The sequence below is a fragment of the Hypanus sabinus genome, unplaced genomic scaffold (assembly GCF_030144855.1).
Source record: "Hypanus sabinus isolate sHypSab1 unplaced genomic scaffold, sHypSab1.hap1 scaffold_578, whole genome shotgun sequence".
Classification (NCBI taxonomy): Eukaryota; Metazoa; Chordata; class Chondrichthyes; order Myliobatiformes; family Dasyatidae; genus Hypanus; species Hypanus sabinus.
The window spans coordinates 191,415-215,474 of record NW_026781437.1 but is presented as its reverse complement, the minus strand read 5'-3'; the positions used below and the strand labels follow the sequence as shown (position 1 = coordinate 215,474).

Below are 24,060 nucleotides of genomic sequence, written 5' to 3'. Positions count from 1 at the left end.
TTTTTTTGGTTTAGCGAATTTTTCATTATCATCTCCCATTCTTCTAACTTATTTTTTTATCCCTTCCATGACTAACAGTCTTTAAGGGTTGAGATGAACTAGGTATTAAGTGTTTTTGGGACCTGTTTATCTCAGGATCTCTTGTTTCATTTGACCAATTGTCAACTAAATTTGCACTCCCAAAAACACATTTTTACAGATACCTTCAAATTAGAGATTTCTTACGTTTCCAATTAACTACTTTTCCTATAGGTCCTGATAAAAATTTACAGGACGATCTTTTAAATTTAAAACCTTTTGTTAATGTTTCTATTACCAGTGTCTATAACTTGCTGATTGATTCTGGACAAGACTTTCTAGATAAAATAAAAAAGCTTGGGAGGATGACCTAAATTGTCAGATTTCTGATGATAGATGGAATAAAATTCTTGAACGGGTTAATAAATCATCTTTCTGTGCTCGTCATTCTATTCTGCAATTTAAAGTGGTTCATAGAGCTTACATTTCTAAACAGAAGCTGTCCAGTTTTTATCCGAATGTTTCTCCACTTTGTAATAAATGCAACACTGCTGATGCCTCTTTAATTTATATGTTTTGCTTTTGCCTAATATTGAAAAGTTTTGGCGGGAAGTATTCCATAACTGCTCACAACTTTATAGTGTCCAATTTGACCCAAGTCCCCTTACTGTCTTGTTTGGTATTATTGCAGATGAAGATATAACTTTAAATACTTCTAACCTACAGGTTTTAGTTTTTCCCTCTCTTTTAGCAAGGAGAGAAATCTTGCTTAAATGGAAGGAGTCTACCCCTCCTGCACATATTCAATGGTTAAGTGATATTATGTCTTATTTAAATTTAGAAAAGATCCGCTGCTTAGTCTTAAATTCGAAACAATCGTTTTATGATATCTGGGGACCTTTCCTTAATTACTTTTCCAATTTATAAAGTTTAACAGTGCACAGACTTTTATGTATATTTTTATCTTCTTTTCTTAAGCGATTATGTTTTCTTTTCTACTTTATCCATTATCATCCATCATCTTTTTTCTTTGGTAGTTGGTAGGGGGTTGACTTTTTTTATAGAAAAATTTATTTTATGCTCTATGACCTATCTTTCAATTTTTGATTACAGTGGTATACCTTTATGTGATGTGCTATAACATTTTGATCAATTTTATTACAATATATGAATGTACACACTATGTTGAGGTGTTGCACTCTGTAAATCTTGTTTTTTTTTTCTTCTTCTGAATAAAAATATTGTAAAAAAAGAGTGTGTGCTGGTACAATGCAGAGGGCGATTCACTGTGTGTGACCCTGGGAGTTTGTGATGGGATGGTTTTGAGGGAGCTTCACTCTGAGTCCGACACCAGGAGTGTTTGATGGTACAGTGCAGAGGGAGATTCACTCTGTGTCTTACTCTGGGAGTGAATTGGGACAGTGTAGAGGAACATTCACTCCGTGTCTCATCCCGGGAGTATGCAATGGGAAGGTGTGGAGGGTCATTCAGTCTGTGTGTGACCCCGTGAGTGTCTGATGGGACAGGCCATCTCAGCCCTTCTCGTCCGTGCTAAATGCTCTGTCTCTGTACCATGTCTCATCAACCTGCACTCACCCCATAACCATCCATTCCTCTCCTGTCCATATACCTATCCTTTTTTTTTAATGACAAAATCAAACCTAACTCTGCCACTTCTACTGGAAGCTCGTTCCACACAGCTACCACTCTCTGAGTAATGTTGCTCTCCATCATGTTACCCCTAAACTTTTGCTCAACTCATGTCCTCTTGTTTGAATCTCCTCTACACTCAATGGTAAAAGCTCTATCTATCCCCCTCATAATATTAAACACCTCTATTAAGTCCCCCCTCAACTTTCTATGCTCCAAAGTATAAAGAGCTAACTTGTTCAATCTTTCCCTGTAACTTAGGTGCTGAAACCCAGGTTAACATTTTAGTAAATCTTCTCTGTACGCTCTGTTTTCCTGACATCTTTCCTATAATTCGGTGACCAGAACTGTACACAAAACTCTAAATTCGGCCTCAGCAATGCCTTGTACAATTTAACATTAGATCCCAACTCCTATACTCAATGCTCTGATTTATAAAGGCCAGCATACCGAAAGCTTTCTTCACCACCCTATCCACATGAGATTCCACCTTCAGGGAAGGATTATTCCTAGATCACTCTGTTCTATTGCATTCCCCAATGCCCTACCATTTACCATGTATTATTTCAGTTCATCGGGTGCTGGGGGCAGCAATAACCCCAGGTCACTGTTTCACCTCTAATGAGACTAAAGACCGACACCAAGGCAGGAAGTTACAACGGTTTATTGATTTCATCATGACAAATGTAAATTAAACAATGTGTGAGCTGCTGACGTGCGGGAATAAATAAGCTGCTCCCGACTCACTCACAGTCACACACAATTAACTGACCGGCGACAAGGAGTGACCGGTTGAATAATCAGTCCCGTTTCTCACCGTCACTCTGCATCGGGGAACCGATGATTATAAAATCACACTTCAGGGCCGTGTCCGGGATCGCTGCAGATCCAGGGTCACTGCCGAGGGATTTGTCCATTTAACATCATTATATCGGCCAGGCTGCCGAATGCACCGTCCTCAGCAAAGGGGGCAAAAGGATTCTCTCCCGGGATAATCCCACACCGGGACGCCGGTGTCCCACACTGAGCCCCGGCTCCCGGCTCTTCCTGTCCGGGTAATTCCCCGGGGTCTCACGTGGGAGTCTCGAACACGCACATCCGGCGGAAGCTGGCACGCCACAACACGCGAAAACACGTCACTGCGGGACCGTTCCGAGCGACACACAGCGCGAGGCCCGAGCCGGTTCCGTTAAAACCGTTGGGAATCAGCCCTGGGGCGCTGCCATTAAAGGTAAGGGCGGGAATTAAAGGGGAGGGCGGGGAGTCGGCCAAATGTCCCCATCCCGCGGGCGGGGATGTTCACACATTCAGATGTTCAGATCCCCATTGTCAGTCTGGGTCTGACTCCCCGCAGAGGTCTCAGTTGCTTCCCCCCTGTCTCACTGAACCGATTCAACCCCAGCCTGAAACAGATGGGAGAAGAAAGGTGAAATAAACAGATTACACAACAGTGTCAGTAACAGGGGACTGGGGTTAATATTTCAACAACACTCACAGACAAATATCACCAGAAAACCCGCGGATCTGCTGATATTTTATCACATTGAACATTAACACAAACACTCACTCGATCCACGACAGATTCGGGAGGGTCAGAATGAGGCGGCGGAGAGCGGGGACAGATCGGTCTGTCAGAGAGTTTGATGTCAGGTCCAGCCCCGTCAGTGATGGGTTTCCACTTAGAGCGGAGACGAGATCCTCGGCACCAGAATCTGTGAGACCGACCTTATGCAGCCTGGAGATGAGAGAGAGTGAGGGTGAAGGACACAGACAGACAGGAGACGGTACAAATCCCCAGTGTTTATCAGTAACACCATTACGGATCACATTAATGTTCAGTGTCAGACACCCAGTGACTGTAAACACAATCTCCCACAGTCTAGTACTTACCCCAGTCTCTGTATTTTACACTCCGGGTTCCTCAGAGCCGCAGACACCAGTTTCACTCCTGAATCTCCCAGTTTATTATTACTCAGCTCCAGCTCCGCCAGTAATCGGTTTGTACTGAGAGCGGAGACGAGATCCTCGGCACCAGAATCTGTGAGACCGACTTTGATCAGCCTGGAGATGAGAGAGAGTGAGGGTGAAGGACAGAGAGACAGGAGACGGGACAAATCCCCAGTGTTTATCAGTAATACAGTTATTGATCACATTAATGTTAAGTGTCAGACACCCAGTGACTGTAAACACAATCTCGCACAGTCTGGTACTTACCGCAGTTTCTGTATTTTACACTCCGGGTTCCTCAGAGCCGCAGACACCAGTTTCACTCCTGAATCTCCCAGTTTATTATCACTCAGGTTCAGCGTCCTCAGTGATGTGTTTGTACTGAGAGCGGAGGCGAGATCCTCGGCACCAGAATCTGTGAGACCGACATAGATCAGCCTGGAGATGAGACAGAGTGAGGGTGAAGGACACAGAGAGACACAAGACGGTACAAATTCCCAGTGTTTATCAGTAACACAATTACTGATTTTTTTTTTCTTCAGCACGACTGGGCAGGTCGGCCAGTGAGAACAGCGAGAAGAGTTTAAAAGGAAGACAGATTTACAGAGCGAGCGTCAGAGTAGCGGGAGACAGAGTAGGAAGGCTTTGGCTCAACGGGGCTTCGGCGATAAAGGGTCAAGGCGAGGTAGGTTATCTGTTTACAATACGGACTGAGAGTATGTGTGTGAGGCTGGGTTTCTGTGCTCGGTGTCAGATGTGGGAGATCCTGGATACTCCCAACCTCCCGGTCGGCAACATCTGCACCCGGTGTGTCGAGCTGCAGCTCCTTAGGGACCGAGTTAGGGAACTGGTGATGCAGCTCGATGACCTTCCTTTGGTCAGGGAGAGCGAGGATGTGACAGAGAGGAGTTACAGGCAGGTGGTCACACCGGGGCCACGGGAGACCGAGGAACTGGGTCACAGTCAGGAGAAGGAAGGGCAAAAAGCAGGTACTAGAGAGTACCTCAGTGGCTGTACCCCTTGACAATAAATACCCCTGTTCAAGTACTGCTGGAGGCGGGTGTAGACAGCCTACCTGGTGGAGGCAACAGTGGCCCTGTGGCAGGGAAAGGAAGAGGAAGGCAGTAGTGATAGTTGACTCTAATGTGACGGAGGAAAGGGAGGTAGGCTCACAAATGGAGTCAATTTGCAGACAGTGCGAGAGGGAGGATAGGAAGGTGATAGAGAAGGGACACACTCAGTCCGATTGTTTGAGATGTGTCTATTTTAATGCGAGGAGTATCATGAATAAAGCGGGTGAACTTAGATAATGGATCAACACCTGGAGCTATGATAGTTTGCCCGTTACAGATACTAGGATGGTGCAGGGGCAGGAATGGCTACTTTCAGTGCCAGGCTTTAATTGCTTCATCAAGGACAGGGAGGGAAGAAAAAAGTAGGTGTGTGGCCCTGTTGATCAGAGATAGTGTCACGGCTGCAGAAAAGGAGGACGTCATGGAGGGGTTGTCTACGGCGTCTCTGTGGGTGGAAGTTAGGAATAGGAAGGGGTCAATAACTCTACCGGGTGTTTTGTATAGACCACCCAACAGTAACAGGGACATTGAGGAGCAGATAGGGAGACAGATTCTGGAAAGGAGTTTTAATAACAGGGTCGTTGAGGTGTGAGATTTTAATTTCCCAGTTATTGATTGGCATCTCCCTAGAGTGAGGGGTTTAGATGGGGTGGAGTTTGTTAGGTGTGTTCAGGAAGGTTTCTTGACACACTATGTAGATAAACCTACAAGAGGAGAGGCTGTACTTGATCTGGTATTGGGGAATGAACCTGGCCTTGTGTCAGGTCTCTCAGTGGGAGAGCATTTTGGAGATAGTGATCACAATTCTATCATTTTTACCATAGCATTGGAGAGGGATTGGAACAGGCAAGTTAGGGAAACCTTTAATTGGAGTAAGGTGAACTATGAGGCTATCAGACTGGAACTTGTAAGCATAAATTGGAAACAGATGTCCTCAGGGAAACGGACCAAAGAAATGTAGAAAATGTTCAGGGGATATTTGTGTGGTGTTCTGAGTAGATACGTTCCAATGAGACATGGAAAGGATGGTAGGTTACAAGATCCGTGGTGCACAAAGGCCATTGTAAATCTAGTCGAGAAGAAAAGAAGAGCTTCCGAAAGGTTCAAAAACTAGGTAATGATACGAATCTGGAAGATTATAAGGCTAGCAGGAAGAAGCTTAAGACTGAAATCAGGAGAGCTAGAAGGGACCATGAGAAGGCCTTGGTGGACAGGATTAAGGAAAACCCCAAAGCATTCTGCAAGTATGTGAAGAGCAAGAGGAGCAAGAGCAGAGTGTGACAATGTGTGACAAACAAGTGTGACAATGGAAAAGTGTGCATGGAAACAGAGGAAATAGCTGAGGTATTTAATGAACAATTTGCTTCGGTATTTATAACGGAAAAGGATCTTCGCGATTGTAGGGATGACTTGTAGTGGAATGAAAAGCTTCAGAATGTAGATATTAAGAAACAGGATGTGCTGGGGCATTGGGAATGCATCAAGTTGGATAAGTCACAGGGTCATGACTGGATGTACCCCAGGCTACCATGGGCGACGAGGAGATGGCGGGACACTACTGTGGGAAGCGAGGGTGGAGACTGCTGAGCCTCTGGCAATGATCTTTGCATCATCACTGAGGACGGGAGAGGTTCCGGAGGATTGGAGGGTTGTGGATGTTGAAAGGGAGAAGGGATAGCCTAAGGTATTACAGCCTAGAGAGTCTTACTTCAGTGGTTCGTAAGTTGATGAGAAGATCCTGAGAATTAGGGTTTATGAACATCTGGAGAGGCAAAATATGATTAGGAATAGTCAACATGGCTTTGTCAAAGGCAGGTCGTGCCTTACGAGCATTATTGAATTTTTTGAGGATACGACTCAGCACATTGATGAAGGTAGAGCAGTAGATGTAGTGTATATGGATTTCAGCAAGGCATTTGATAAGGTACCCCGTGCAAGGCTTATTGAGAAAGTAAGGAGGCATGGGATCCAAGGGGACATTGCTTTATGGATCCAGAACTGGCTTGCCCAAAGAAGGCAAAGAGTGGTTGTAGACGGGACATATTCTGCATGGAGGCCGGTGACCAGTGGAGTGCCTCAGGGATCTGTTCTGGGACCCTACTCTTTATGAGTTGCATAAATGACCTGGATGAGGAAGTGGAGGGATGGGTTAGTAAATTTGCAGATGACACAAAGGTTGGGGGTGTTGTGGATAGTGTGGAGGGCTGTCAGAGGTTACAATGAGACATTGACAGGATGCAAAACTGGTTTGAAAAGTGGCAGTTGGAGTTCAACCCAGATAAGTGTGAGGTGGTTCATTTTGGTAGGTCAAATGTGATGGCAGAATATGGTATTAACGGTAAGACTCTTGGCAGTGTGGAGGATTGTGGGGATCTTTGGCTCTGAATCCGTAGGTCACCCAAAACTGCTATGCATTCTATGCATGTGCTATGCTAAGAAGGCTTACGGTGTATTGGCCCTTATCAACCGTGGGATTCAGTTTAAGAGCAGACAGGTAATGTTGAAGCTATATAGGACCCTTGTTAGACCCAACCTGGAGTACTGTGCTCATTTCTGGTCGCCTCACTACAGGAAGAATGTGGAAACCATAGGAAGGGTGCAGAGGAGATTTACAAGGATGTTGCCTGGATTAGGGAGCATGCCTTATGAGAATAGGGTGAGTGAACTCGGCCTTTTCTCTAGGAGTGACGGAGGATGAGAGGTGACCTGATGGAGGGGTACAAGATAATGAGACGTATTGATCATGTGGATAGTCAGAGGCTTTTCCCCAGGGCTGAAATGGTTAGCATGAGAGGGCATATTTTTAAGGTGCTGGAAAGTAGGGACAGAGGACATGTTTGGGGTAAGTATTTTATGCAGATTATTATGCCTGTATTGTGCTGTATGTTTTCTTTGCTTCTACTGATCACATTAATGTTCAGTGTCAGACACCCAGTGACTGTAAACACAATCTCCCACAGTCTGGTACTTACCACAGTTTCTGTATTTTACACTCCGGGTTCCTCAGAGCCGAAGACACCAGTTTCACTCCTGAATCTCCCAGGTTATTATCATTCAGTCTAAACACAAACAGACAGATTGATGAACAAAGTGATTCAAACCGTGGGTCTGGGGGAATTTCTCTCACTCGGATATTTCAGGAAACATTAACCCCTTCAGTAAATCACTGATCGGATTCCCATCACTGTCAGTGTCTCTCACTGACAAGCTCCAGGGTATTCACTGAATGTCAGTAATTTAGTCTGTCGGTGTGACCCTGAAAACTCCATATATTCTGTCTCATTCCCTGATGGTTAGAAAAGTCTTCCTGATGTGAGAGCATCGGGGGGGGGGGGGGCAGGGATGAAGAATGGGAGAAAGTCCAACAGTGAGGAAGATTTCTGAAAGTGTCGATCGGAGACGGTGGAAGAGACCCCACCTGAGGAAAAGGGATAGGAAGACAGAATCTGCGATAGGAAGGGGATGGGGAAGAGAAATCCCTCTGGAAGAAGGAGATAATGATGAGAGATCCCACAGGAGGAAGTGGAATGGGGATGAGACGTCCCACAGCAGTATACCGATGAGAAAAGATAACCCCACAAGATGAGATGATCCAGAAATAGATTGTACAGGAGGGAGGGGTCTGAACTGAGGCCCACAATCGGGAGAGGAGATGCGCCCATGGGGTCTGGGTATCTGGTAGTGACTACTGCCACACAGGTGGACTGATGATAGTCACACACGGGGAAAGGCAGCGGGAGCGGGAGGACAATCTCACAATGGTATTTCTTTCCTTCTCACTGGGACAGTCTGCTGACGGTCTCGTGTCCCTCACCGGGAAGGGGGTGTGAATCTCTGACCCACCTGCTGCAGTCAGTGTCGGTCTGGGTGTCAGTAACAGTGAGAAGGAAAATTGTCAATGGACGTGTCACAGGCAGCGAGAAACACGGCCATTCCTGTGATTTACTACCATTAACCCAATCGCCGTTGTTCACTGATCTGATGAAGTCTCCAGCATCCCTTCACAAGGAACCATAGAACCCTCCCGTCCTTGGGGAATTACTGACTGACCCCATGGTCATTTGTCAGAATTCTTCACGGTCTGATTTACCACAGATTTACCCAATTCCCTTTACATTGAAACAACACAATGGAACAGTTTCACAATTCAGAGTGAGAGATAAATCAAGTTACCTCAACTCCTGGCACTTGTGCAGCCCGGGTCCCAGCCGCTGGATTCCTTCACACTGAATGTGGCAGTTCCACAGGTCGAGCTGTATTATTGTATCACAGAGTCCGATGACATGAGACAGGACCGCACAGTCAGTCGGGGTCAGTTTCATTCCACGGAATGAAAGTGTTTCCACAGATCCCAGTGTAACCTGAGCCAGTCCACGATTCTGAGACTCAAACAGGTAGTGCAATGTGTTCAGGAAGCTCCTTTTACCAGCTTCACTCCCTGTGTTTCCAATCTGGCGTTTAACCTCCTCCTTCACCCAGTCAATCACCCGGCAGGTTGTTTGATGAGGAAATGGACCCAGAAACTCCTCCAGGCCCCGAACTGTCATTGGGGAGGAGAGACCAGCAACAAAACGGAGAAATACCTCAAATCGCCCATCTGTCGTGCTATGGGCTTTAGTGAGGAATTTCAGGATATCCCCGGGATGTGGATTCAGGAATTGTGCGACTGCAGCTACAAATTCTTGGATGGTGAGGTGTGGGAATGTGTACACCATGCTCCGGGCAGAATCCTCTCTCTCCAAAAGCTCCATCAGGAACCCGGACAGGAACTGGGAAGGCTGCAGATTGTAGTTGATCAAATCTCCATCTGTAAACACAATTTTCTTCTCGGACACTCCTCTGAAGGCCATCTGACCAACCCTGAGTAACACATCACGGGGGTTCTCAATCTCACGGCCATGGTTTTTCACGATGTTGTAAATATAGTAGGAGTACAGTTGGGTGATGGTCTTGGGAACTCTCTGTGGGTCCATGACTCTTTGTGTGAAGAAGGGGCCCAGTGCCAGAGCGAGGATCCAGCAGTAGGAAGGGTTGTAGCTCATGGTGTACAGGATCTCATTCTCCTCCATGTGTTTGAAAACAGCTTCTGCCACCGTCTGATCTTCAAAATGTCTGATGAAATATTCCTTCCGTTCCTCACCAGAAAATCCCAGGATTTCAGCCCAGACACTGACCTCAGACTTTTCCAATAAATGTAACGCAGTGGGGCGGGTGGTCACCAGCACTGAACACCCTGGGAGCAGCTTGCCCTGGATTAAACTGTACACAATGTCAGGCACTTCACACCTCCACTCGGGATCTGGGCACTGGTGCTTGGGTTCTGTATCTCTCCGACTGTCCGCAAAATCGATTCTGTGTTTGAATTCATCCAAACCATCGAATATAAACAACAATCCCTCTGGGTTCTTCCAGACCACTCTCAGCATATTCCCAAAGTAAGGATAATGATCCAGAATCAGTTCTCTCAGGTTTATTCTGTTGTTAATGGAGTTTAAATCCTGAAATTTGAAACTGAAGACAAACTGGAATTGTTGGTATATTTTCCCCGTGGCCCAGTCATAAACAATCTTTTGTACCATTGTTGTTTTCCCGATCCCCGGGACTCCGGCCACTGCTGTCGAGCTCCCAGATATGGATTTAATTCGGGAAAAGCTGCTCTGGAACAGCTGATCCGTCCGGATTTTTTCCAGCTCTCCACGGAGACATTTCTGCCTCCACTCCTCGTGGTCTCTGCCTCTTGCCAGCAGCTCAAGTTCCACCAGTGTCCGATCTCGAACAGTAGAAATGACCGTGAGCTCAGCGTATCGATCAACCAGCTGGAAAACCTTCACCTTCTCCCTCATCAGGATCGTGTTCACTCTCAGTGTTTCAGATTGTGTCCGCAGAGTCTCCTTGTGTTTCTGTTGAACAACTTCCAAGGGAACAGACAGTGGACAAACTGTTAAATGCCTCAACTCAGAACTCAGTATTTAAGCACACAAGAGTTAGCTCAAAGCTGTTGCATTTAACGGGTTCACCAATGGATGTTCGTACAGTGAAGTAATTCAATTAACAAACCGCTGACTGGACAGAGAGGCCTGGTCCAGATAAACACCAGATCATCACATTTCCACATTAACTGTGCTGTGAAGGTCAGTATTTCCCTGGTAGTTTACTGACCCCCGACTGTCCCGCTCTGGACAAACTCTCACTACTCTCACAGATGTCATTTCTTCCTGTGGAAGAAACTCTTAATCGGATCCTGTGTTGATGCGGTGTTTGGAGATAGAGAAGAGGGTATTGGGCATTCTGTCAAAGGAACAGGTCAGGGAATGACAGCTGCCCCTCCACTCCACCGTCACTGATTCAAAATACAAAGAAGTAACTACACGCATCATCACGTGCACAGTGGGTGTCTGTGACATATCAAAGTGTGTACGAATCCTGTCAGGGGTGTGTGGGGTCTCACAGTGTGCCAGGACCCTGTTAGGGGAGTATGGGGTCTCACAGTGTGTTAGGACCCTGTCAAGGTTGTATGGCTTCTGACAATCTGTCGGGAACCTGCCAGAGGTGTGTGTGGTCTCACAGTGTGTCAAACCGTGTCAGTAATGTGTGGTGTCCCCGTGTGTGCGGGGTCGCACAGTGTGTCAGGTCCCTGTCAGGGGTGTGTGGGGTCTCACAGTGTGTCAGGACCCTGTCAGGGGTGTGCTGGGTCTCACAGTCTATCGGGAACCTTCCAGGGATGTGGGTGGTCTCACAGTGTGTCTGGAACCAGTCAGGGGTGTGTGGGGTTACATAATGTCAAACCCTGTCAGTGATGTGTGGTGTCTCAGTATGTCAGGGTCCTGTCAGCGGCGTGTCGGGTCTCACAGACGTCAAGACCCGTCAGGGGTGTGTTGGGTTTCAAAGCGTGTCCGGAGCCTATCATCCGTGTCTGAGGTCTCACAGTGTGTCAGGACCCTGTCAGTGCTGTGTGGGGTCTCACCGTGTCTCAGGGTGCCAAGGGTGTGTGGCGTGTCACAGTGTTTCAGGACACTTTCAGGTGTGTTTGGTGTTGCACAGTGTATCAGTATCCTGACAAGTGGGTGTGGTGTCTCACAGTGTGTCAGGACCCTGTCAGGGTTGTGTTGGGTCTCACAGTGTGCCAGGACCCTGTCAGGGTTGTGTTGGGTCTCTCAGTGTGTCAGGACCCTGTCAGGGGCCAGTGGCGTGTCACAGTGTGTCAGGACACTTCCAGGTGTGTTTGGGGTCGCACGGTGTGTCAGTAACCTGACAAGAGGGAGTGGTGTCTCACAGTCAGTCAGGACCTTGACCAAGGGTGCATGGGATCTCACAGTATGTCAGGACCCTGTCAAGGGCCAGTGGCATGTCACTGTGTGTCAGGACACTTTACCGTGTGTGTGGAGTCTCACAGTCTGTCGGGAACCTGCCAGTGGTGTGTGGGGTCTCACAGTGCGTCAGGACCCTGTAGGGGTTGCGTGGAGTCTCAAAGTGTGTCCGGACCCTGTCAGGGTTGTGTTCGGTCTCACTGAGTGTCAGGACCCTGTCAGGGGCCAGTGGCGTGTCACAGTGTGTCAGGGCACGTTCAGGTGTGTTTGGGGTCGCACAGTGTGTCAGTACCCCGACAAGTGGGTGTGGTGTCTCACAGTCAGTCAGGACCTTGACCAGGGGTGCGTGGGGTCTCACAGTGTGTCAGGATGCTGGCAGGGTTATGTTGGGTCTCACTGTGTGTCAGGACCCTGTCAGGGGCCAGTGGCATGTCTCAGTGTGTCAGAACACGTTCAGGTGTGTTTGGGGTCGCACAGTGTGTCAGTACCCCGACAAGTGGGTGTGGTGTCTCACAGTCAGTCAGGACCTTGACCAGGGGTGCGTGGGGTCTCACAGTGTGTCAGGATGCTGGCAGGGTTATGTTGGGTCTCACTGTGTGTCAGGACCCTGTCAGGGGCCAGTGGCGTGTCTCAGTGTGTCAGAACATGTTCAGGTGTGTTTGGGGTCGCACAGTGTGTCAGTACCCCAACAAGGGTGTGTGGGGTCTCACAGTCAGTCAGGACCTTGACCTAGGGTGCGTGGGGTCTCACAGGGTGTCAGGACCCTGTCAGGGGGCAGGGGCGTATCACAGTGTGTCAGGACCCTGTCAGGGGACAGAGGCATGTCACAGTGTGTCAGGACATTTTCCCGTGTGTGTCGGGTCTCACAATGCGTCAGGTCCCTGTCAGGGGTGTGTGGGGTCTCACAGTGTGTTAGGACCCTGTCAAGGTTGTATGGCTTCTCACAATCTGTCGGGAACCTGCCAGAGGTGTGTGTGGTCTAACAGTGTGTCAAACCGTGTCAGTAATGTGTGGTGTCTCAGTGTGTCAGGGTCCTGTCAGCGGTGTGTCGGCTCTCACAGACGTCAGCACCCTGTCAGGGGTATGGTGGGTTTCAAAGCATGTCAGGACCCTGTCATGGGTGTCTGAGATCTCCCAGTCTGTCAGGACACTGCCATAGTAATTTGGGGTCTCACAGTTTGTCAGGACTCTGTCAGGAGTGTGTGATCACTCAATGTTTGTCAGGATCCTCTAAAGAGCTTGTGGTGTCGCTCAGTGAGTTAGTACCCTGTCAAGAGTGTGTGGCATCTCACAATCTGTCAGGAACTTGCCAGAGGTGTGTGTGGTCTCACAGTGTGTCAAACCCTGTCAGTGATGTGTGGTGTCTCTGTGTGACAGGGTCCTGTCTGCGGTGTGTGCTGTCTCACAGTTTGTCAGGACCCTGTCAGGGGTGTGTGGGGTCTCACACGGTGTCAGGACCCTGTCAGGGGTGTGTGGGGTCTCACAGTGTGTCAGGAACCTGTCAGGGGTGTGTTGGGTCTCACAGTGTGTCAGGACCCTGTCAGGAGTGTGTGGGGTCACAGTGTGTCAGGACCCTGTCAGGAGTATGTGCGGTCTTACAGTGTGTCAGGACCCTGTCAGTGGTGTGTGGGGTCTCACAGTGTGTCGGGACCCTGTCAGGGGTGTTTGGGTTTCACAGTGTGTCATGCCCGTGTCAGGGACCAGTGGCGTGACACAGTGTGTCAGGACACTTTCAGGTGTGTTTGGGGTCGCACAGTGTGTCAATGCCCCGACAATAGGGTGTGGTGTCTCACAGTCAGTCAGGACCTTGACCAGGGGTGCGTGGGGTCTCACAGTGTGTCAGGACGCTGGCAGGGTTATGTTGGGTCTCACTGTGTGTCAGGACCCTGTCAGGGGCCAGTGGCATGTCACAGTGTGTCAGGACCCTGTCAGGGGCCAGTGGCCTGTCACAGTGTGTCAGGACACTTTCCCGTGTGTGCGGGGTCGCACAGTGTGTCAGGGGTGTGTTGGGTCTCACAGTCTGTCGGGAACCTTCCAGGGATGTGGGTGGTCTCACAGTGTGTCTGGAACCAGTCAGGGGTATGTGGGGTTACATAATGTCAAACCCTGTCAGTGATGTGTGGTGTCTCAGTATGTCAGGGTCCTGTCAGCGGCGTGTCGGGTCTCACAGACGTCAAGACCCGTCAGGGTTGTGTTGGGTTTCAAAGCGTGTCCGGAGCCTATCATCGGTGTCTGAGGTCTCACAGTGTGTCAGGACCCTGTCAGTGCTGTGTGGGGTCTCACCGTGTCTCAGGGTGCCAAGGGTGTGTGGCGTGTCACAGTGTTTCAGGACACTTTCAGGTGTGTTTGGTGTTGCACAGTGTATCAGTATCCTGACAAGTGGGTGTGGTGTCTCACAGTGTGTCAGGACCCTGTCAGGGTTGTGTTGGGTCTCACAGTGTGCCAGGACCCTGTCAGGGTTGTGTTGGGTCTCTCAGTGTGTCAGGACCCTGTCAGGGGCCGGTGGCGTGTCACAGTGTGTCAGGACACTTTCAGGTGTGTTTGGGGTCGCACAGTGTGTCAGTAACCTGACAAGTGGGGGTGGTGTCTCACAGTCAGTCAGGACCTTGACCAAGGATGCATGAGATCTCACAGTGTGTCAGGACTCTGTCAGGGGCCAGTGGCATGTCACTGTGTGTCAGGACACTTTCCCGTGTGTTTGGAGTCTCACAGTCTATCGGGAACCTGCCAGTGGTGTGTGGGGTCTCACAGTGCGTCAGGTCCTTGTAGGGGTTGCGCGGAGTCTCAAAGTGTGTCCGGACCCTGTCAGGGTTGTGTTCGGTCTCACAGTGTGTCAGGACCCTGTCAGGGGCCAGTGGCGTGTCTCAGTGTGACAGAACACGTTCAGGTGTGTTTGGGGTCGCACATTGTGTCAGTACCCCGACAAGTGGGTATGGTGTCTCACAGTCAGTCAGGACCTTGACCTAGGGTGCGTGGGGTCTCACAGGGTGTCAGGACCCCGTCAGGGGCCAATGGCGTGTCACAGTGTGTCAGGACCCTGTCAGGGGACAGTGGCATGTCACAGTGTGTCAGGACATTTTCCCGTGTGTGTCGGGTTTCACAGTGTGTCAGGTCCCTATCAGGGGTGTGTAGGGTCTCACAGTGTGTCAGGGCCCTGCCAGGGGCCAGTGGCGTGTCACAGCGTGTCAGGACACTTTCAGGTGTGTTTGGGGTCGCACAGTGTGTCAGTACCCCGACAAGTGGGAGTGGTGTCTCACAGTCAGTCAGGAGCTTGACCAAAGGTACGTGGGGTCTCACAGTGTGTCAGGACCCTGCCAGGGGCCAGTGGGGTCTCATAGTGTGTTAGGTTCCTGTTAGAGGTGTGTGTGTTCTCCTAGCCTGTTAGGACACTGCCATGAGTGTGTGTCGGGTCTCACCGTTTGGCAAAACCTGTCAGGCGTGTGTGGAGTCGCACAGTGTATCAGGACCATGTCAGGCGTGTGTGGGGTCTCACAATGCGTCAGGACCCTGTAGGGGTTGCGTGGATCTCAAGTTGTGATAGGAACCAGTCAGGGATATTTGGGTTCTCACAGTTTGTTAGGACACTTTAAGGGATGTGTTGGGTCTCACAGTCTGTCGGGAACCTTCCAGGTGTGTGTGTGGTCTCACAGTGTCAAACCCTGTCAGTGATCTGTGGTGTCTCAGTATGTCAGGGTCCTGTCAGCAGTGTGACGGGTCTCACAGTGTGTCAGGTCCCTGTCAGGGGTGTGTGGGTTCTCACAGTCTGCCGGGATCCTGCCAGGGATGTGGGTGGTCTCACAGTGTGTCTGGAACCAGTCAGGGGTGTGTGGGGTTACATAATGTCAAACCCTGTCAGTGATGTGTGGTGTCTCAGTATGTCAGGGTCCTGTCAGCGGCGTGTCGGGTCTCACAGACGTCAAGACCCGTCAGGGGTGTGTTGGGTTTCAAAGCGTGTCCGGAGCCTATCATCGGTGTCTGAGGTCTCACAGTGTGTCAGGACCCTGTCAGTGCTGTGTGGGGTCTCACCGTGTCTCAGGGTGCCAAGGGTGTGTGGCGTGTCACAGTGTTTCAGGACACTTTCAGGTGTGTTTGGTGTTGCACAGTGTATCAGTATCCTGACAAGTGGGTGTGGTGTCTCACAGTGTGTCAGGACCCTGTCAGGGTTGTGTGGGGTCTCACAGTGTGTCAGGACCCTGTCAGGGGCCACTGGCATGTCACAGTGTGTCAGGACACATTCAGGTGTGTTTGTGGTCGCACAGTGTGTCGGTACCCCGATAAGTGGGAGTGGTGTCTCACAGTCAGTCAGGACCTTGACCAAGGGTGCGTGGGATCTCACAGTGTGTCAGGACCCTGTCAGGGGCCAGCGGCGTGTCACAGCGTGTCAGGACACTTTCAGGTGTGTTTGGGGTCCCACAGTGTGTCAGTACCCCGATAAGTGGGAGTGGTGTCTCACAGTCAGTCAGGACCTTGACCAAGGGTAGTTGGGGTCTCACAGTGTGTCAGGACCCTGTCAGGGGCCAGTGGTGTTTCACAGTGTGTCAGGACCCTTCCAGGGGTGTTAGGGGTCTCATAGTGTGTTACGTTCCTGTTAGCGGTGTGTGTGTGTTCTCCTAGTTCGTCAGGCCCCTGCCAGGGGTGGGTGGGGTCTCACAGTGTGTCAGGACACTGTCAGGGGCCAGTGGCGTGTCACAGTGTGTCAGGATAATTTGCCGTGTGTGTGGGGTCTCACATTGTGTTTGGACCCTGTAAGGGTTGCGTGCAGTCCCAAAGTGTTTCCGGAACCAGTCAGGGGTGTGTGGGGTCTCACAGTGTGTCAAAACCTGTCAGGAGTGTGGGGTCGCACAGTGTATCAGGACCCAGTCAGGTGTGTGGGGTCTCACAGTGTGTGAGGACATTGTCCGGGGTGAGTGGTGTTTCACAGTGTGTCAGGACCCTGCCTGCGGTGTGAGGGGTTTCATAGCGTGTTCGGATTCTGTTAGGGGTGTGTGTGTTCTCCTAGTTCGCCAGGACCCTGTCAGGAGTGTGTGGGGTTTCACACTGTGTCAGGACCCTGTCAGGGGTGTGTGTGGTCACACAGTGTATCAGGACCCTGTCAGGGATGTGTGGGGTCTCACAGTGTGTCAGGACCATGTCAGGGGTGTGTGGAGTCTCACAGTGTGTCAGGACCCTGTCAGGGGTGTGTGGAGACTCACAGTGTGTCAGGACCCTGTCAGGGGTGTGTGGGGTCTCACAGTGTGTCAGGACCCTGTCAGGGGTGTGTGGGGTCACACAATGTATCATGACCCTGTCAGGGGTGTGTGGGGTCTCACAGTGTGTCAGGACCCTGCCAGTTGTGTGTGGGGACTCAATGCTTGTCAGGTTCCACTCAGGAGGGTGTTTGTGATCTCACAGTGAGTCAGGACACTTGTCAGGGTTGTGTGGGGTCTCAACATGTGTTAGGACACTGTCAGGGGTGTGTGGGGTCTCACAGTGTGCCAGGACACTGTCAGGGGTGTGTGGGGTCTCACAGTGTGTCAGGACACTGTCAGGAGTGTCTGGGGTCTCACGGTGTCTGAGATCCCAGTCGGTGGTGTGTGGGGTCTCACAGTGAGTCAGGACACTTGTCAGGGTTGTGTGGGGTATCGCAGTGTGTTCGGACCCTGTCAGGGGTGTGTGGCGTCTCACATTCTGTCGGGAAAATGCCAGGGGTGTGTGGGGTCTCACAGTGTGTCAGACTCTGTCGGCTGTGTGTGGGGTCTCACACTGTTTCAGGGCACTGTCAGGGGTGTCTGGGGTCTCACGGTGTCTCAGAACACTGTCAGGGGTGTCTGAGGTCTCACTGTCTTTCAGGAATCTGCCACGGGTGTGTGGGGTCTCACAGTGTGTCAGACTCTGTCAGGGGTGTGTGGGGTCTCACAGTGTGTCAGGACCCTGTCAGGGGTGTGTGAGGTCTCACAGTGTGTCAGACTCTGTCAGGAGTGTGTGGGGTCTCACAGTGTGTCAGAGCCTGTCGGCTGTGTGTGGGGTCTCACACTGTTTCAGGGCACTGTCAGGGGTGTCTGGGGTCTCACGGTGTCTCAGAACACTGTCAGGGGTGTCTGAGGTCTCACTGTCTTTCAGGAATCTGCCACGGGTGTGTGGGGTCTCACAGTGTGTCAGGACCCTGTCGGCTGTGTGTGGGGTCTCACACTGTTTCAGGGCACTTTCAGGGGTGTCTGGGGTCTCACGGTGTCTCAGAACACTGTCAGGGGTGTCTGAGGTCTCAGTGTCTTTCAGGAATCTGCCACGGGTGTGTGGGGTCTCACAGTGTGTCAGACTCTGTCAGGGGTGTGTGGGGTCTCACAGTGTGTCAGGACCCTGTCAGGGGTGTGTGAGGTCTCACAGTGTGTCAGGACCATGCCAGTGGTGTGTGGTGTCTCAGTGTTCGTCAGGACCCTCTGAGGAGGGTGTGGTGTCTCTTAGTTTGTCAGGACCCTGTCAGGAGTGTATGGGGTCGCACAGTGTGTCAGCACCTAGTCAAGTGGCTGTAGTGTCTCACAGTGTGTCAGGCCCCTGCCTGGGGTGTGTGGGGCCTCCTAGTGTGTTAGGACCCTGTCAGGAGTGTGTGGGGTCTCAGTGTGTCAGGACACTTGTCAGGGTTGTGTGGGGTCTCACCGTGTGTTAGGACCCAGTTAGGGGTGTGTGGTGTCTCACAGTCTGTCGGGAACATGCCAGGGGTGGGTGGGGTCTCACAATGTGTCCGGGCCCTGTCAGGGGTGTGTGGGGTCTGACAATATTTCAGAACACTTGTCAGGGCTGTGTGGGGTATCGCAGTGTGTTAGGACCCTGTCAGGGGTCAGTGGCATGTCACAGTGTGTCAGGGCAGTTTCAGGTGTGTATGGGTTTGCACAGTGTGTCATGAAACCATCAAGTGGATGTTGTGTCTTACCGTGTGTCAGGACCCTGCCACGGCTGTGTGGGGTCTCACAGTGTGTCAGACTCTGTCAGGGGTGTGTGGGGTCTCACAGTGTGTCAGACTCTGTCAGGAGTGTGTGGGGTCTCACAGTGTGTCAGACCCTGTCGGCTGTGTGTGGGGTCTCACACTGTTTCAGGGCACTGTCAGGGGTGTCTGGGGTCTCACGGTGTCTCAGAACACTGTCAGGGGTGTCTGAGGTCTCACTGTCTTTCAGGAATCTGCCACGGGTGTGTGAAATCTCACAGTGTGTCAGGACCATGCCAGTGGTGTGTGGTGTCTCAGTGTTCGTCAGGACCCTCTGAGGAGGGTGTGGTGTCTCTTAGTTTGTCAGGACCCTGTCAGGAGTGTATGGGGTCGCACAGTGTGCCAGCACCTAGTCAAGAGGCTGTAGTGTCTCACAGTGTGTCAGGCCACTGCCTGGGGTCTGTGGGGCCTCCTAGTGTGTTAGGACCCTGTCAGGAGTGTGTGGGGTCTCAGTGTGTCAGGACACTTGTCAGGGTTGTGTGGGGTCTCACCGTGTGTTAGAACCCTGTTAGGGGTGTGTGGGGTCTCCCAGTCTGTCGGGACCCTGCCAGGGGTGTGTGGGGTCACCCAGTGAGCCAGGACACTTGTCAGGGTTGTCTGGGGTCTCGCAGTATGTTAGGACCCTGTCAGGGCTGTGTGGCGTCTCACAGTCTGTCGGGAACATGCCAGGGGTGGGTGGGGTCTCACAGTGTATCTGGACCCTGTCAGGGGTGTGTGCGGTCACACAGTGGGTCAGGACCCTGTCAGGGGTGTGTGGGGTCTCACAGTGTGTCAGCCCCCTGTCAGGGGTGTGTGGCGTCTCAGTGTGTCCGGACACTGTCAGGGGTGTGTGGGGTCTCACAGTGTGTCCGGACACTGTCAGGGGTGTCTGGGGTCTCACGGTGTCTCAGAACCCTGTCAGGGGTGTGTGAGGTCTCACTGTCTGTCAGGAACCTGCCACGGGTGTGCGAAGTCTCACAGTGTGGCAGGCCCCTGCCTGGTGTCTGTGGGGCCTCGAAGTGTGTTATGACCCTGTCAGGAGTGTGTGGTTTCGCAGAGTGTGTGGACCCTGTCAGGGGTGTGTGGGGTCTCTCAGTGTGTCAGCCCCCTGTCAGGGGTGTGTGGGGTCTCACAGTGTGTCAGGACCCTGCCACGGGTGTGTGGGGTCTCACAGTGTGTCAGACTCTGTCAGGGGTGTGTGGGGTCTCCCAGTGTGTCAGGACCCTGCCACGGGTGTGTGGGGTCTCACAGTGTGTCAGACTCTGTCAGGGGTGTGTGGGGTCTCACAGAGTGTCAGGACCCTGTCAGGAGTGTGTGGGGTCGCACAGTGTGTCAGAAACCTGTCAGGGGTGTGTGGGGTCTCACAGTGTGTCAGGACCCTGTCACGGGTGTGTGGGGTCTCACAGTGTGTCAGAATCTGTCAGGGGTGTGTGGGGTCTCCCAGTGTGTCAGACTCTGTCGGCTGTGTGTGGGGTCTCACACTGTTTCAGAACACTGTCAGGGGTGTCTGAGGTCTCACTGTCTTTCAGGAATCTGCCACGGGTGTGTGAAATCTCACAGTGTGTCAGGACCATGCCAGTGGTGTGTGGTGTCTCAGTGTTCGTCAGGACCCTCTGAGGAGGGTGTGGTGTCTCTTAGTTTGTCAGGACCCTGTCAGGAGTGTATGGGGTCGCACAGTGTGCCAGCACCTAGTCAAGAGGCTGTAGTGTCTCACAGTGTGTCAGGCCCCTGCCTGGGGTCTGTGGGGCTTCCTAGTGTGTTTGGACCCTGTCCGGAGTGTGTGGGGTCTCAGTGTGTCAGGACACTTGTCAGGGTTGTGTGGGGTCTCACCGTGTGTTAGAACCCTGTTAGGGGTGTGTGGCGTCTCACAGTCTGTCGGGAACATGCCAGGGGAGGGTGGGGTCTCACAGTGTGTCCGGACCCTGTCAGGGGTGTGTGGAGTCTGACAATATTTCAGAACACTTGTCAGGGCTGTGTGAGGTATCGCAGTGTGTTAGGACCCTGTCAGGGGTCAGTGGCATGTCACAGTGTGTCAGGACAGTTTCAGGTGTGTTTGGGGTTGCACAGTGTGTCATGAAACCATCAAGTGGATGTTGTGTCTGACCGTGTCAGGACCCTGCCACGGGTATGTGGGGTCACACAGTGTGTCAGACTCTGTCAGGGGTGTGTGGGGTCTCCCAGTCTGTCGGGACCCTGCCAGGGATGTGTGGGGTCACCCAGTGAGCCAGGACACTTGTCAGGGTTGTCTGGGGTCTCGCAGTATGTTAGGACCCTGTCCGGGCTGTGTGGCGTCTCACAGTCTGTCGGGAACATGCCAGGGGTGGGTGGGGTCTCACAGTGTATCTGGACCCTGTCAGGGGTGTGTGCGGTCACACAGAGTGTGTGGACCCTGTCAGGGGTGTGTGGGGTCACACAGTGTATCAGGACCCTGTCAGGGGTGTGTGGCGTCTCAGTGTGTCCGGACACTGTCAGGGGTGTCTGGGGTCTCACGGTGTCTCAGAACCCTGTCAGGGGTGTGTGGTGTCTCACAGTGTGTCAGCCCCCTGTCAGGGGTGTGTGGGGTCTCACAGCGTGTCAGGAACCTGTCAGGAGTGTGTGGGGTCGCACAGTGTGTCAGGACCCTGTCAGGGGTGTGTGGGGTCTCACAGTGCGTCAGGACACTGCCAAGGGTGTGTGAAGTCTCAAAGTGTGGCAGGCCCCTGCCTGGTGTCTGTGGGGCCTCCAAGTGTGCTTATGACCCTGTCAGGAGTGTGTGGTGTCTCAGAGTGTCTGGACCCTGTCAGGGGTGTGTGGGGTCTCACAGTATGTCAGGATCCTGTCAGGGGTGTGTGGGGTCTCCCAGTGTGTCAGGACCCTGTCAGCGGTGTGTGGGGTCTCACAGTGTGTCAGGACCCTGTCAGGGGTGTGTGGGGTCTCACAGTGTGTCAGGACACTGCCAGGGATGTGTGGGGTCTCACAGTGTGTCAGGACCCTGTCAGGGGTGTGTGGGGTCTCACAGTGTGTCAGGACCCTGTCAGGGGTGTGTGGGGTCTCACAGTATGTCAGGATCCTGTCAGGGGTGTGTGGGGTCTCCCAGTGTGTCAGGACCCTGTCAGCGGTGTGTGGGGTCTCACAGTGTGTCAGGACCCTGTCAGGGGTGTGTGGGGTCTCACAGCGTGTCAGGAACCTGTCAGGAGTGTGTGGGGTCGCACAGTGTGTCAGGACCCTGTCAGGGGTGTGTGGGGTCTCACAGTGTGTCAGGACCCTGTCAGGGGTGTGTGGGGTCTCACAGTGTGTCAGGACCCTGTCAGGGGTGTGTGGGGTCTCACAGTATGTCAGGATCCTGTCAGGGGTGTGTGGGGTCTCCCAGTGTGTCAGGACCCTGTCAGCGGTGTGTGGGGTCTCACAGTGTGTCAGGACCCTGTCAGGGGTGTGTGGGGTCTCACAGTGTGTCAGGACACTGCCAGGGATGTGTGGGGTCTCACAGTGTGTCAGGACGCTGTCAGGGATGTGTGGGGTCTCACAGTGTGTCAGGACACTGCCAGGGGTGTGTGGTGTCTCACAGTGTGTCAGGACACTGCCAGGGTTGTCTGTGGTCTCACAGTATGTCAGGACCCTGTCAGTTGTACGCGGGGACTCACAGTGTGTCAGGACACTGCCAGGTGTGTGTGGGGACTCAATGTTTGTCAGGTTCCTCCCAGGAGTGTGTGGTGTCTCACAGTGTGTCAGCCACCTATCAGGGGTGTGTTGGGTCTCACAGTGTGTCAGGACCCTGTTTGGGGCCAGTGGTGTCTCACAGTGTGTCTGGACCCTTGTCAGGGTTGTGTGGGGTTTCACAGTGTTTCAGGACCCTGTCGGGGGGCAGTGGCGTGTCACAGTGTGTCAGGACACTTTCACGTGTGTTTGGGGTCGCACAGTGTGTCTGTACCCCGACAAGTGGAAGTGGGGTCTCGCAGTGTGTCAGGAACATGTCAGGGGTGCGTGGGGTCCCACAGTGTGTCAGGACACTTTCCCGTGTGCGTGGGGTCCCACAGTGTGTCAGGACACTTTCCTGTGTGTGTGGGGTCTCACAGTGTGTCAGGCTGCTGACATGGGTATGTCGGGTCTCACAGTGTGTCAGGACCCTGTAAGGGTTGCATGCAGTGTCAAAGTGCATCAGGAACCAGTCAGGGGTGTGTGGGGTCTCACAGTGTGTCAGGACCCTGACAGTGGTGTGTAGGATCTCACAGTGTGTCAGGACCCTGTCAGGGGTCTGTGGGGTCTCTCCGCGTGTCAGGACCCTAGCCAGGGGTGTGTGGGGTCTCACAGTGTGTCAGGACCCTGTAGGGGTTGCGTGGAGTCTCAAACTGTGTCAGGAACCAGTCAGGACTGTGTGGGGTCTCACAGTGTCTCAGAACTCTGTCAGGGTGTGTGGATTCTCACAGTTTGTGAAGAACCTGTCAGGGCTGTGTGGGGACTCAATGTTTGTCAGGTACCTCTCAGGAGAGTGTGGTGTCTCTCAGTGTGTCAGGACCCTGTCAGGGGTGTGTGGGGTCGCACAGTGTGTCAGGACCCTGCGAGGGGTGTCAGTGGTCTCCTAGTGTGTTAGGACCATGTTAGAGGTGTGTGAGTTCTCCTAGATTGTTAGGACCCTGCGAGGGGTGTTTGGGTTCTCCTAGTTTGTCAGGACACTGTCAGGGTTGTGCGGGGTCTCACCGTGTGTCAGGACCCCGTCAGAGGTGTGTGGGTTCACACAATCTGTCGGGAACCTGACAGATGTGTGTGGGGTCTCAATGTCTGGCAGGATCGTCTCAGGTGTGTGTGGTGTCTCACAGTGTGTCAGGACCCTGCCAGGGGTGTGTGGGATCTCAGTGTGTCAGGACCCTGTCAAGGTTGTGCGGGGTCTCACGGTGTGTCAGGCACTGTCAGGGGTGTGCCGGACCTCAGTGAGTCAGGCCCCTGTAAGCGTTGCATGGAGTCTCGAAATGTGTCAGACACTGTCAGGGGTGTGCCGGATCTCAGTGTGTCAGGCCCCTGTAAGCGTTGCATGGAGTCTCGAAATGTGTCAGGAACCAGTCAGGGGTGTCTGGGGTGTCACAGTGTGTCAGGACACTGCCAGGGGTGTGTGGGGTCTCACAGTGTGTCAGGACGCTGTCAGGTGTGTGTGGGG

At 52.2% G+C, this 24,060-nt stretch overlaps 1 protein-coding gene across 3 annotated transcripts in view; it reads right to left on the bottom strand.

Annotated features, from left to right (window-relative positions):
- Positions 1 to 2,316: 2,316 nt before the first annotated feature.
- LOC132389460 (NACHT, LRR and PYD domains-containing protein 3-like) overlaps positions 2,317 to 24,060 on the bottom strand; it is an 82,273-nt gene continuing 60,529 nt past the window's right edge. For all 3 annotated transcript variants that reach the window (XM_059961982.1, XM_059961984.1, XM_059961983.1), the window contains 6 exons: positions 8,862 to 10,599; positions 7,661 to 7,747; positions 3,883 to 4,053; positions 3,559 to 3,729; positions 3,236 to 3,403; positions 2,317 to 3,071 (listed from right to left, as the gene is read on the bottom strand). In XM_059961982.1, the coding sequence (XP_059817965.1) occupies positions 2,984 to 3,071; positions 3,236 to 3,403; positions 3,559 to 3,729; positions 3,883 to 4,053; positions 7,661 to 7,747; positions 8,862 to 10,599 (2,423 nt within the window). In that variant the 3' untranslated portion in view covers positions 2,317 to 2,983. The remainder of the gene's footprint in view (positions 3,072 to 3,235; positions 3,404 to 3,558; positions 3,730 to 3,882; positions 4,054 to 7,660; positions 7,748 to 8,861; positions 10,600 to 24,060) is intronic.